The 14,951-nt window shown below is 41.4% G+C and overlaps 1 protein-coding gene across 3 annotated transcripts in view; it reads right to left on the bottom strand.

Annotated features, from left to right (window-relative positions):
• The window catches only part of PXDN (peroxidasin), an 88,405-nt gene extending 85,344 nt beyond the window's left edge, over positions 1 to 3,061 (bottom strand). For all 3 annotated transcript variants that reach the window (XM_048297626.1, XM_048297627.1, XM_048297628.1), the window contains exon 1: positions 2,726 to 3,061. In XM_048297626.1, the coding sequence (XP_048153583.1) occupies positions 2,726 to 2,946 (221 nt within the window). In that variant the 5' untranslated portion in view covers positions 2,947 to 3,061. The remainder of the gene's footprint in view (positions 1 to 2,725) is intronic.
• Between the last annotated feature and the right edge of the window lie 11,890 nt (positions 3,062 to 14,951).

Raw genomic sequence — 14,951 nt, 5'->3', positions numbered from 1 at the left:
TGAGAAAATGTACAGCCAGAAGTAGCACTGGCAAGGTAAGCAACTAGTAATGTTATGTACAGTTTTCAAAAGAGCCTGAGTAGACATTTTTGATATGTGGGAGAAAACACTTGGCTGCACCATTGGTCTGGGCCCCATGCTGTTTTAATTCATGCAACAAATTATATGTGAAGTAGAGCAAAGTCAACTCAGCTTCCAAAATGGGGCATTTTTCAGAACCAGTACTCAGCAAAATACTTATAAATGAGGAAAAACTTGTGGTGATGCTTTCTTACAAAATTATGTTGCACAGTCAATCTATGTTGTAAGTAAGAAATAAAACAGATGAGAATGTGGAATTTACCAGTGCCAGTAAAAATGGACCCATCAGCAATACACTTTGCAGGATTTCCTAAATTTGTAGCTTAAAGGGGAAGGTGTTCGATTGAAATTAATTTACTATTTTTAATTATCTATCAACACCACTACTAAAGAAAATACATTTAATATACAGACTCCACTTGAAAGAGAGTGACAGTGAGAGTCAAACCAGAGATGAAATAACTGCTTACTTTCATGCTTAAAACAAACTGTTCTTGAGTATAGAAAGCCCACCAGTCTGTGGGTGATGGGCTACCTCTGTGAAGCTTAACACTGCAGTGTAGAACTACAGTTCAACATTGCAGGCAGGTTAAAAAAATGAGTGATAAACTGTCTGGTAATTCAGTGAGTACCTCAGATATGTAATAGTTATCCTGAAAGTACATCCTATAGCTAAAAGTAGGCAATTTATATAAAACAGGTAAGCTATTTATGTCTGGTACCGTCAAACTATTGATTACTAAATAAATTGTACCATTGTTCTTTGTCCCAAAGATTCCTATTGCCTGACAACCTTCTGACCCAGCTCCTTTCCATTCACAGCCATTCAGCAAAGCTGTAGCAGAAAGAGTAACTGAGTATTTACAGATGTAACTACTACCTATTTTATTTATAATAGATCCACAGTCAGTTGTCCAGAAAGGATAATACCCATTACTAGATGACAAGTGACCATCATTACAAGACCTTTCACCATTAGGTTTTGAAGAATGCTGGTCATCCGCAGGCATATTTTGAAAGTGGTCATTCTTTCTCAAGCTGAAAACATATTTTTAACTTCTTCTGCATTACTTCTGCAGCATGGTAGCTTACATTGTACCGGAATGACAATTCAGATTTGGGATACTAGACAATTTGATATATTAGTGGAGTTAGACGAGTATAATGCTTACATTGTTCACACACTCTGACTCACTGCAACATTATAAATACCCACCGTAAGGGGAGCTCCACCCTGGAGAGGTTTAATCTAATACTTTCTGCTGTTGTAGACCCTTCTACCTTTAAGATGAAACCAAGCCATTAAGACTTGACTCCACACTCTAAGGTTTTTTTTTTTTTACATTTAAGATGATTCACAAAACTAGCTTTACATGGTTTCCTGTAATCCCAAGGCAAAAAGTGTTCTGTAAATGTACTTTGTTTCAAATGTAAGAAACATTAACCACCCACTTCCTGTACTGTTCCCTAAAAGGTTTACAAGTACTGCAGGACTAATCCCATTCTGCCAAAAGCCTTCACTTCTTGCCAAAGAGGGACTCAGTTAATGTTAAATGACTGTACTCTTCATATTAAATAATACTTGGAAGCTGAAACAGACCAAGGCTTTATAGAACCCTTTTGAAAATATCTGACAAAGTCACAATTTATGACAGGAGGCCCCGCAGAAAATTCCCAGGGCCGAGCTCTGCTCAGCTTCCACGGCTGCGTGTGTGCAAGGAAAGGGCAGGGCTGGTGCCAAGAGCTTTCTGAGCCCAAGTAACATATAAGCAGGTCAATGGAACAAATCCGTTCCTCTTAGTAATCCACGAAACAAAATAGCGTGTGATGTTCATTTGGAACTTTGCCTTTATTGCAGAGAAATATGGCTGGAAAGGTAACTGTTTCAGTCAAATCAATATGAACTAAACATCAGTCATTGTCAATACTGAACTTTACACCAATGCAATCCCACCCAAAACAGCGACCAGAGGAACTGCCGGGCACTTCAACTGACACATTTGTGCCTGAACTAAAAAAAATGGTTATTAACTAATGTTCACAAGTCTCTGCAGGAATTTGAGCCGAGTTAGTTTTCAGAAAGCCCAGGGTCTGGGTCCCGGTTTGCTCGTATATCCCCAACATGTCTAAGAATTGAGCAAAAGTGCCACCTATGTCCCTGTCGATCCCCCTGCCGACTGAAAATGCTTTTAAGCAGGATACTAAGGAAGTACTGAAATCCTTCTAGGGACGACTAAGCCAGGACAAAACGCCCGCAAGCTAACCAGAACATCCACCTCTATGAGCTCCGCAGAACCAGGGGCACCGCTCCGACCCCCCCCCCCGACCCCGCGCCGCCAGAGCGGGCCAGGAGCAGGGGCACGGCCGGACCGCGGGGCCGAGCGGGCAGCAGGGCCGGGGGCAGCGAGCGCAGCCCCGGAGCAGTGCAGGGACACCCGGGCCCCTCGGGCAGAGCCACCGCCGCGGGTCCGGCCCCCTCCCCCGACCGCAGACAAAGAGCTGAGGCTCCGCCACCACCCACCCCAGTGCCTCTCTCCCCAGGTATCCATCCCCTCCTCCGCCTTCTCCTCTGCCCTCCCTTCCTCCCTCTCTCCGCCCCCCTCCCTGCCCCGGGCCGCCGCGGCAGCCCCCGCCGGGTACTCACAGGATGGTGGTCTGGGGGGACACGGCGGGGACGCTCTCCAGCATCAGATGCATGCAGCGCACCGTGGTGCGGAAGCAGAGGCAGCGGCTGGGGCACCACACGCTCCCGCGCTGCGGCGGCGGCGGCGGCTGCGCGGCGGCGGGGGGAAAGAGCCCCCCACTGCGGAGCAGCAGCAGCAGCAGGCAGAGGCTGGGGGCGGCCACCGCTTCGTGCCGGGCCATGCTGCCGGGCGGGGGGGCGAGGAGGAAGAGGAGAGGGGCTTCTGCAGATCCGCGTCGCGCCCGCTCCGCTCCCGGCCGCGGTTGCCGCTCGGGTCGGCGGCGGGGCGATCTCGTCCCCGGCGCGGGCTGGAGGAGGGGACGGCGGTGGGCCCGCCCCGGCCGGCGGAGGGATGGGCGCCCGCCCCGCGCGGGGCTCCGCGCCGCCCTGCGCACGCACCGCGGGGCAGTGCCGGGCACGGGCTGGGGCGGGGGGTCCGCCCGCACCCGGGGCTGCTGCTCCCCCGTGCTCGGAAGGGAAAGGGTGAAGGCACCCCCTGAGCGGGACGGCAGCTTGCACCTCGGGAGAGGAGAGAAGGAGGGCAACGAGGGGAGTGGAGAAGGGGAAAGAAGGGGTAAGGAGAGGAAGGGGGAACAAAAAGCAAAGAGAAAAGATGAGGAAAAAAAGATCAGGGAAAGAGAAACCTTTATGGGAAGAAGCAAGTCCAACAAGCCAATTTCCATTTCTGCCGTGGTTTGAAAAACCCACATACACGACCTTTGGACCGTCCCCTGTGAGTGCTGCAACTTTGACTGCTGAGCCAGGACAATCTGTTAGATTTGCCCTGAATGACTTTCTGCTGGCAGTTTTGGGTAGGTGAGTGCACAGGCAAGGAGGTATAAGAGGACCCACCAGAATGTCACTTAGAAGAATAATGGTTGCAGCCACAGTTCACATGATCTTAACACTTGCTCAAAACAAATCTTGCTTGAGAACAAAAGACTGGCTAGATTGCCTTTGAGATTTCTAACATTATCCCAAATACTTTGTCATTCTTATGTGATGTCAGTCCTAAGCAGACCCATACCTTTTCTCCAACCCTTTGCCTATCCCAGGTGAGCATTGGCACATCATTTCTATAGTGACAATAACAGTGATCACAACTAACCTATTATGTCTAACAACAACATATTCTCTTACAAATTATGGATGTCAGCACCCCCAGTTCCACCCCAGAAATAAGCCATGGCACTTCTGCAGCATTGCCTGTATCCCTTTTTCTTCAAGGAACAATGTAGATGCCATTCTTGCCTAAAACTTAACTATAGTAATTCATTAAACAGATTGCCCAGAGAGGTTGTGGAATCTCCCTCATGGAGATATTCAAGAATGTCTGGATGCAATCCTGTTCCATGTGCTCTAGAACGACCCTCCCTGAGCTGGGAGGTTGGGCCAGATTACTGATTGTGGTCCCTTCCAACCTCACCCATTCTGTGACTCTGTTATTCTGAATCTCACTGTGAAAACTTGGGTTTAGCCCATGAGTCTGGGCATGATTTTCGGACACTTCTTTTTCTTTTTTAATATTAAGTCAAATCAAGAAAATCAGAACCTGTAAGTGTGCTGTGATGCTGGAAATCAGTAACAGGCCCAGAACAAAAATACGCTGATTCATTATCTTTGACTATGTTTTTCATGAGTCACTCTGCCTCCTTTTCTAACGCAACACATGACTGCTTATATCTTAAAAAAGTAGTTAGCTAATGGAAGTATTGAAGTGGGGTTTGTGTTCTAATGAGTCCTGAATCCTTTAAAAGATCCTTCACCACCCCAGCGGTTAATTGGGAACCTGTGGGCTCAATCTGTGTCTGGAGATAAGGGAGGCTTACTGACATGCCATCAGTATGATTACTGAGTTTCTAGGGTGGTCAGAGACCTTACCAGTAAGGTAAGACTCTTACCAGTTAGATACACTTCTAAATTGGATGCATTTCTAAATACTGTTGCAGCGCTTGGCTTAGTCTTCTCTTTCAACATACCAAGTTGCTCAGAAACTCATATACATACACATCAGCTGCTTTACAGCAGAGGATACCAGTCTGAAGTAGAAGACAATTTACAGAATTAGCAGGTTAAAAAGTTCATCACCTCAATGTCAATTCAGCAAGCAGCTGCTATGTGTATCACCTCCTCTGCATTTGTAATCAGTGCTGGGATATATGCACGTCTTAATCTGAAAATGAAATTTGTTTCCTGGTCTACAAAACCTCAGGCACTTTTGACCTACACAGTGCAAATGCTGGCGCAAGTAAGTTTTTGTTGCGGAAATGCCACTCACATTAGAGCATCTTGGCAGCTGTAAATCTGTCATCCTGCAGGGCCTGTACTGGAAGCAGCAGAACATCTGAGGTTAGATAATTAAACACAGTAATACAGAGATATCACCAAATTGGGATATTTGTAGCATTTAGGAAAATACGATGACAGTTTACTTCAGGTAATTTTGGTGCTTTCTGATGATTTTTTTTTTTTTCCCCAGAAGTAAAGTACATAGTTAAAATTATGTTTTCTACAGGAAATTAAAGTTGTTCTGAAAAGATTTTAGCATTTGGGATCTTGATAGACTATTGTGCTATGTCTCAGAAGCCTCTGGGTTATTACACACATAATTCTGATAGTGAGAATAAAAGTGCATAGATATTCTCACTGTCCTTAGGCAATTTACTTGTAACATGTGCTATATCATTCATGCTATTTACTTTGTTACATGCAACTTCCAGGCTCTTGGTTAATATGTTATCGATGCCTCATAAGTCATTTAAGTTAGACTTTTTTCATGCTCTGTGGAATCCAGAAGAACGAGGTATTATGCTTATGGTTGGACTCAATGATCTTAAAGGTCTTTTCCTAAACAATTCTATGATTGTATGATTTTAATATTCACTGCATGCTATTCTAAATTGGTGTCAGGAAGGTTTCTGATAAATAAAACTTCCAAATGGTTTTGATATATGTTTCTATTCTCAGCCAGTTTTCATAGAAGAATTTTTATAAAATGTGCAGGGTCATTTTTGTTGACCCTGCATATAAATATCCATGGGAAATTTGTCTTCTGTTTCCAATTTTTCTAGTTGAAGAGTTGACCTAACAAAACAAAACAAAACAAAAATTATGCTGGAAATGAGATATCTTTCTTTCTGAATGCTAGCAGAAGTGATCACCTTATAGTTAGATATAGCATAAATCTCCATTTGCTTCTAAAAGTTTCCTATCTACCTCTCAAATTTTTGTCAAATACTGCCACTTGCTGGTTTTATTCCATACCAGTAATTTAATTTTATAGCTTTTGCTTTGCTGATGTACTAAAAAAACTTTTTAAAAGATCAAATAGTTAATACTTTTGTTTTTCTAAAAATTCAGGTATAAGAAATATATAAGTATATTTCTTACATAAGAAATATACTCAAATCCTCTTCAGTTTAGTTTATATCTCCATTCTATCTTTTCATATAAAATCAGGAATTTGAGACATTTCAACATATCTTCAGATACCTGACAATGAACATGCTTTGCATTGTCCTTAGCAGACACTGAAACATGGCCTAGTTTATTAATTAGAACTTTTTGGTCAATAATAACAATAACAGTTAAGAGGACCAGATTGACAAAATCGCTAATGAAGCACCATAGAAACTTGTATCTAAAGTGTTCTCATTATAATATACCAGCACATGGATCTAAAGATTAAACACATGTGATCTTTAATTTTTTAAAGGCAGAAACAGAACTCGAACTGGTTTTGAAAGCATATAATCTTACCCTTTATTTCTATTATATATGCAAAGGGAATGTCATGGGGTAGCTGGATGGCATGTCAGCAAGTGTGATAAATGCAATTATTAAAATTCATAAATGCTTGTTCATACATTTCTCAGCTATCCAAGAAACCTTAGACTATACTCAGATACATCGTTACTGAAACACCTTGTGCATCTTCATAGCCAGATCTGTCAGAGGCAATGTAACTTCTCTGACCATGGGCATTCGAGGGTTTATGATATCTGCTGGCACACCAAAGAAGATTGAGGATGTTGTCTCCACATACTCATAAATCCTTCCTCTCAGCTGGGATAGTGATGTTCTTGATATCTTTAAAAGCTGCTATTCTTCTTTCCTGAATATAACATGAAATTCTGGAGGAAATTATTCCGTCACTGGTTCAGTTACAAAAAATATTCCCTCCAAGTTCGAACAAGAGTGTGCCTAGCTCTGGTTTGTGCTGGGCAACTTTGCCTGGTGACTTGCAGACACCTGAACAAGCACTTAGTTTCTTTATAATAATAAATCTGTGTGACTGACAAAAAAAAGGAAAAGGTTGTTTTCCAAATTATCTTTGAATCTTCACTTCAACCAGACTACCTGGTGCTAGTGAATGTGTTCAAGGAAAGATGCTTTCTGTATCTTAAATCATCCAGTATAACTTACATTTGCCACATATTTCTGTTCTTTCAGCCAATGTGTTTTAATGTGTTCTCCCTTTCAAAGGGACAGTTTTTACATGCAGGAAATGGACCTTGCCTATCCCTTATCTTTTATTTAGGAAAATAAACCATAAGCTTGGTTTATTGCTAACTGTGCTATAAGGATCTATTAGACATAATTTCTTTGGTTTGATTCCACACAACTCTCACAGGTAACACAGTAGAGGTAAAACACTTACCAACCTCCACTGGCTAGTGAAGCCAGGCTTGAAAAGTAGATAGCACAAGAGGATAACCTGTTTTTATCCTTCTGGCTTTCTAAATTATATGCTAAGAAAAATACTGAATAAAAAAATAATATTAAGCCCTGCTTTGGCAAGCCACTTAAAATATAGAGAAACATGGCCAGCCAAAATACAGTGGAAGGGTTTGCCTGTGATGATAAAAGAAAATAAGAAAACTCCACTGAAGAGACTTCCCCAAAGGAAAATGTACTTGAACCAATGAGCTCCTGGTTTCCCACAGAGCAATTTTCCTTAATGTCAGCATAGCGGGAAATTGGGTGCTATTAGTTTAATCCCTTGACTACACTGAGGAAATACTTCACCCCGAAGAGATTCCAGGCTATGATTTGTTCTGCAGCTGTGCCTGGAGGCCTCAGAGGCTCAAAGCCACTAGCCACATGTTTTACAATCATAAATAAAGCCAAATGCCCTCTCTGAAAACAGATGAATGTACCCACTTCCCATCTGGATACTGTGTTGATCCTGGGTACCTTGAGCCCAGGGGCGTGGCTCTTGGGGTGCTGGGACAGTCTGGGAAGAGCAGAGCTGGTCCCTGGACAGAAGGAGCTGCTGTGAGGAAGCCCAGGGATCCTAGGAGGGCAAGCAGACCTGCTTTTAAACAAACTGCCTTTTCCAGCCTGGCTTCAGCCCATCTCCATCCCCACAGCCCTGCCCAGACATCCCAGGGCTGTGCTGGACACCGGTTCCCCCTGTGGGCCTGACCACAGGTCAAAATCCTGACCCAGCCATGGCTCATCCCAGTCCCCAGGGATGTGTTTGATGCCCTGGGCTGGCTGCCCTGTTCCTGGCTGGCAGGAGGGCCAGGCCCTAGCCATGGGCATACCAAATCCTAGGAAAGGTCCTGGAGGCAATGGTGAACAACTCTCCAGAGCAGCGTAGTTGTTTTCTGTTCTTAATTTTAAATGAATGAGCATCATCAGGAGAAACATAGGCAGCAGATCAAGGGAAGATGCTTTCCTCCACAGCTGGTGCACGTGAGGTCCTGCCTGGAAGGACACATCCTGTTCTGCCTTACCAGATCAAAGGGGATGACAAACAGCTAGAAAGAGGAACACCAAGATGCCCAAGGGCCCTGAATGCATGACCTGTAAGCATAGACTGAGGGATCGGCGCTTATTTCATCTGGTGAAGTTTAGTTAAGGTTGTGATCCAACAGCAACCTGTGACACTTGGAAGAGAAAGTACAAACATTGATAAAGCAAAGTGATTTTTTTGCAGTGGCAGATGATATAATAGCAGTGAATAGGTGTAATGGTTGTAAATTGTAGTTTGAGAAATTTAGGTTAGATATTGTGTAAAAATATTTTTTACTAGGATGGCAGTGTGGCACTGGCACAGGTTACATGGAAATGCTGGGAATCATCTTTCTGAGACATTCTCAAGATTTGATTAGACAAAGCCATGACTGCTATGAGAGATTGCTGGCAATAGTCCTTATCTCAGCAGGAGGCTGGCCAAGGGGTCTTCAGACATTCCCTCCAGCCATCATCTGTTTTTTTCATCACCTGACTTGCCCTTTGGCAATGACACCTCACTGTTAACAATAGCTGAGCCTGGGTGAACAGCTTGGGCAAGAAGCCTCACAAGCCTGAAGGGTGAATCATTAGCAACTTCACCAACGTGACACAATCTGGGACAGGAATGGTCTGCTCTATTCATTGTGACCTTAGCTTCCAGTGAAATGCAACAGTTTTTCTGGAGCAAAATCAATTTACCATAGTTTGATTGGAGTAGTAGTTTAACAAAAGTCTTTAGAAAACCAGAAGGAATGCAATACTTTACAGGACACTTAGAAGAATATGTATTTTTACAGATGGATGTTTGTGTTTAAAAATAATATACCAGAAAGACATAGTTTCTCAAACTTTCAGGTCAAATACCAAAGCACACCAAGAGGCAAGAGGGTGTGTTCAGCTAGATTGTCTGAGGTTGAGGCTATCAAGAGACCTTCCTTAATTCATCCAGGCTTTCCAGGCTGATCAAAGTCAATAGGACTGTTCAGCTAGGGTGGGCCAGCTCAGTCCTGTTCTCTCCCTCAGGGCACTTCCAATGTCCTCTAATTGCTCCCCGGATTTACTAATTGCCGTTTGATTTTCCTCCTTTAGTCACCTTTGATGTTCTGTTGTTCCTTACAGAGTCTCTGGCTAGAATTAAGTAATTTTAGAGAGTAGACAACCCTGTGAACGGGAATGCGGACAAGTAAGTACTAAAAAGAGAACAAAATAAAACAATGTTCTTTGCCGCAGGGAGCCAACGAGTTACAATATCAGTGAAATTGGGGGTCTTGATTTCTAACTCAGGTTATTGTATCATGACCAAAATATCATATTTGCAGCCATGCTCTTTTCCTATTGGCCCTTGAATTTATAGTGACCTGCCAAGAAAGCAAAACAGCCATTTCAGATGCAAGACTTAGATAAGAGTAAGCAAAACAGGGCGTCCTAAAGAAAGAAGTGGAGAAAAAAATCCACTACTAAAACCTGCAGTGATATGGGCACTTTTTACATGTAAATCAATGTAATGTACAATTCTCTTCAGTTGCACAGACAGTTATCATATTCTCCAGGATCCTTGCTGTACATGCTCCACTGGCCTCCACTCAGCAGTTTGTCTCATCTCATCCACAAAATACACATCTGGCTGTTTTGGTTCCTTTCTCTCTTTTTGCATAGCTTGGGGAAAACATAAATTATTCCCATCCAGTTCTGACTGAAAGTGGCAATATCTTTAAAATATTAGTTAAGGCTCTATTATTTATCCTTACCATTTGAAAGTTAGGTGGAAGAATTATAAAATATTAGCAATTTTTTTTTCCTGCTGATTGTTCTGGTTTTCTTTGTTTTTCTTTCATTGCCAATTCTCATTCTATTCTCACTCTCATTTTTCTAGCAGAACAACAGCCAAAAAAGATCTTAGGGAGTAATGAGGGTGAGACAGGTTTGTTGTTTGATTTTTAATTACTTTTTTTTATGTTTTATCAAAAAACCAAAATATTTGAAAACCCCAGTGCAATTAAGATGTCCTATTCTGTGGAGAAACAGACCAGAAGAGACCTTGGCCTCTTTAACAAGTATCTATTAAGAAGCTGACAGGCATTTTAGGACAAAATACTAGCCCTTAAATGGAAAAAAAAAAAAAATCCCTGTATCATTTATCAGACCAATGTGAACAACATACTTCTAACATTTATTTGTAACTTTTTTCAGAGGCACCAGAATTAAAAGGAAACAGCCCTTATTTCTCCATTTCAAGCTTCCTTTTTTCATTCTTCTTCAAGCTTTCCCTGCCCTTTCTCTTCAGTGCACAAGGGTTTTAGGACTTAGATTAAAAAACAGAACGTCAGCAGGTGCTTGAGTGATTCCTAGCTCCGTTTCTGTTTTTGAGTCATGGTGTTCATTTTATTTGACTGTTATAAATTTGTGTTATTGAAAAATACCAAGGAAGGTGAACCCTGTGGCACAGAAGCACAAGGGTTGCTCCTTTGTGTGAACGCAGGGACCTGGAGCAGTTAGTGTTTGAGAGACTTGGAGCAAGACAGCTGGAGTTACTTCTCAGAAAGGGTTTGAGGAGCCTCCTAGGACCAAGGGGCATAACTCAGAAAGCTGTTGGTTAGCTTGGAAGTAAGGACATGCTTGCAAGGAGCTCATGAGAAACCTGAAAAATCCTTTTATTTCTCTTCTAGGTGTTTAAAAAATAAAACTCCTACTTTTGTTAAAACCTGTCTTTTTCTGTTTAAAATATTTTTGCTCTTCTTTTGGAAGAGAATGCCTAGACAGATTCTCCTCAAAGCCAGCTCAGGACCTTGCCACACTCACATTTTGCAGTCCTGCTCCTTGGTCATACTTTCTCTTGACTGCAGTGAGATTTGGAGGAAGAGCACTTGGAACATTTAAAACAGGTCATTTAATAGATGAGTATTATAGTATATACTGTGAGTATATATGCTGCTATATGTTAGTTTATAGTATTATAGGTAGCATATATACGTTACCTTTTTATTTTACCTTTTTTATTTTACCTTTTATCTATGTTTTATCTAAATTTACCATTTTTATTTTACCTGTAACCTATGGATTGTTTTATTTAACAGTATTTAATCAGTATTTAACTGTGTAACAGATTCCTTAAGAAATAGTGGGTGAATTCAAATTGCAGTTCGAAAAATCAAGGTTTATCCAGGATTTTCAAAGCAAAGCATGTGAGAACAATGATTTCCCAAGGTGTTGATCATCTCTGTTCAGACAGCTGCTGATCATGTGTGGACAAGATGCACCATGGGATGGTTTTCACGATCCCTATCTACAAATGAGATCACCTCCTATGATAGTTGCAGTGCTAGCAGCCTCACCTGAGTCAGCACATCCAATGATAGGTGCAACCTTTGCCATGAATATTGCTATCATTTCTTGCTTATTTACCCACCTACCCTGAAAGATTCCCTTTTCATGCCAGTCAGCTCAAAATGGCTTAAAATTATACAGTCACAAAAGTTATGACTACAAAAACTTAGCAGTTCTGCTGATACTGCAGTATCTGTTTTCAGACATACCACATTCTGCTCTTAGTTTTAAGTATTTTGCATCAGCTGTCCTACAGTAAATGCAATTTCTTAAAAAGAAATTTCTCTCTCCTGGAATTAATTATTCTTCTAGACAGTATATTCCAGACCTTCCTCCTAGGATAGAAATTCAGCTTAAGTAATTTTCAGAAATTGTCCTCACATGTATTCTGATAACCACAGATAATGCAAATGAGAAAGAGTGGAATAACTGGAAGGGAATTTCAGAAGATAATTTTTTTTTAAAGGACCATATAACTAAGCAGGTGAGAATCAGAGAAACTGGCACCTGACAGAAATAAGTTTCTCCTGAATAGGCTTGAATTGGTTAAATTTGCTGCTATTACTGTTGCCATGCCATTTTCCTGGGAGGAGCAGCAAAACTAGGTTTTACTGTGAACCTTTCTTTTTGTAGTTTACTGAAAGTGCTAGTGAAATAAAGATAAAATTCCTTCTTGGTCCAAGAAGTATAGCATAGAAAGGCTCTCCATCTTTTCTTAGGAAACATAAAGTTTTGGGGTATCAGCATTTTTATCAGAGATTAACTCTACATATATGTCTGGGTACACAGACATGAGAGGTAAATAGGTATCATGTCATGTGTAGTCAGAAGAGCTGAAATATGTATTTTAGTAATAAAGAGTAGATATTACTCATATCTGAGCAAGACCTTACTTCTGTCTAGGCCTGAACATGTTGGTGGAGGTGTTAACAATGATGTGCTTAAATATGAATGTGGCACACACATCTTGGGCATCCCTCTGGGCAGAGTCTCAGGGCTCTAAGGCATGATTGTGGATTTTGTGAAGTGGGACACTCCACAATTTAAGATTATAGGCACATGTGCACACATTAGTCTTTCATGTTGATGTTACAAGAAAAAAATTACATCTTCAGTTTCATGCATACAGAGAATAACCTCTTTAGGAAAAATGTCTCAAGCGAGGACAATGTGGTCCATACAGAAAATTATGTCTGTCTGAAAATCTGTTTTCATTTTGTTAACATCTCCTTAATGCATAAATCCAGTAATGACTTGCACACTTCCGGTCTCTCATTATATAAGCCATGGTCAGTGAAGAACTGAATAAAAGCAATTCCATATGTTATAAGGATGAGTGAATAGCTCATTCTTTATAAGCCACATTATTTTCTAGCTGCATACTGCTCAGATACCATTGAATTTAACACATTTACTTATATTAATGAAGTAAGAAACCCATTTAAAAATAACCACAGCCAGCTCATAATCACCACAAAAATGGAAAAAACCATACTGCTTCTTGTATTGTTCCTATTACGAGTAATGGCTGGATATAAATTTATTTCTCATTTTCATACCAAATTACCACAGAAAAGGATCTAAACTGTAAGTGTTCTCTAAATCACAGTTTGAAGCAGTTAGTGCTGCTGCCACCCCAGTGAGGTCTTTGCTGCAGCTGCTGCTCTCCCAGAAGCTGCTGCAGGTATTGCTTCCTCTGGGACCACTCAGTGCCAACAGCCTCAGAGCTCCTGGTGAGGGAATAGAAGGACAAGCATCACCAGAAGACCCAGAAGCAAGGGAAACCCTCATGTGAGGCTACAAGATCTGACAAAGAAGATAACCTGGCTCAAGGTTCTGTCCTTCAGGGGGATACTCACTTTCTTTAAGCATCATATGGAAAGTGGCTTCTTGAGCAAAATAACAGGTCCCCACAAATCCAGGTCATGCAACATACAGAGTGTTTCAGGGCTGAAGAAAGAAACTTCACCAGTCACCCCCACAGCACAGTTGGTTCCTCCTCAGACATGTGCTCAATGTCAGTGTGTGCAGCCCTAACGTTTGGTGTGCAGTAGGAGACAGAATATCGGCATTTTTTCGGTGAAGCAGTTTGACTTTTCAGTGTTGAGAGTTTCTTATTTTCAGATCACAAAAGTAGGACACATCTAAAGCTGATTTAAGGTTAAAGCTTCTCTCAGCAGCAGCCTGAATCATGTAGCAAAAGTAGCAAAACCTTTGGACAGGGCAGAGTCCAGGGCATATGCAAAAAGAAGGAGTAAGTGCAAGTGCCAATAGGTGAATATCAGAAAAACAAAATTACTTCTGAAAAACATCCACGTGGCATGCCTTTGGCATCCTCTAGCTCCACCATACCCCGCATCCTTTTCCTTCTTGAAAGAGCTGTCCTTTATCCCATCATGAGTGCTCCTATCTTTTTTTGCTATTTGCTCCATTTTATATACCTGCATTTTTGACGGTCTGACTGTGCTGTTTCTTTTGCTTCTTACTGACCCTGTTTACTTGTTCTGCAGCTTCTTTTTTTCTGTTTTGATCCTTTCCCAGACAGTTTGGCTGATCATGCTTTTTGGAGGCATTTGCAAGAGGAGTGATTTTCAATGTACAGTCAGTGAATCTGGAGAATCCCCAAATTATTCCTAATCATGCATGAGAGGTAGTTAAGAAAATCAAGTCTACTAGGTTAAATATTCTGCTTAGAGATCAATTTCAATCCATTGAAAAAAGTGTCTGTAATGAAAACTCTTGCTCTAGACTTAGGTCTGGTTTTCTCCACAAAAAGTGTTTAATGAATAATTTATTGCACATGCTCCATTCCACATCGTCCCCATTGCTTTTTGAGGAAGTAAAACTCTCTATATAGTAGTGACAAGACAGAGCTCAAAGTTACTTGTGCATACAGTTTCTGCCATCGTTTTTGTCTTTTTGGTACTACCGAGGCACATAATCCCATTACTGATTTTAAATAACAAAACCAGAAATGACCAAAGATGAGAAGATTGATCAGCACAGAATTGATATATTGTACATAAAGAACTTGATGATATGATGGACTAAATAGAAAGGCAAGGTTAGAGACTGCTTGGAGATAATAGACATTTTTTTGATCTATTCCAAAACTTGGTCA

Source organism: Corvus hawaiiensis, chromosome 3, assembly GCF_020740725.1.
Source record: "Corvus hawaiiensis isolate bCorHaw1 chromosome 3, bCorHaw1.pri.cur, whole genome shotgun sequence".
Classification (NCBI taxonomy): domain Eukaryota; kingdom Metazoa; phylum Chordata; class Aves; order Passeriformes; family Corvidae; genus Corvus; species Corvus hawaiiensis.
This window is presented reverse-complemented; position numbering and strand designations above follow the sequence as displayed.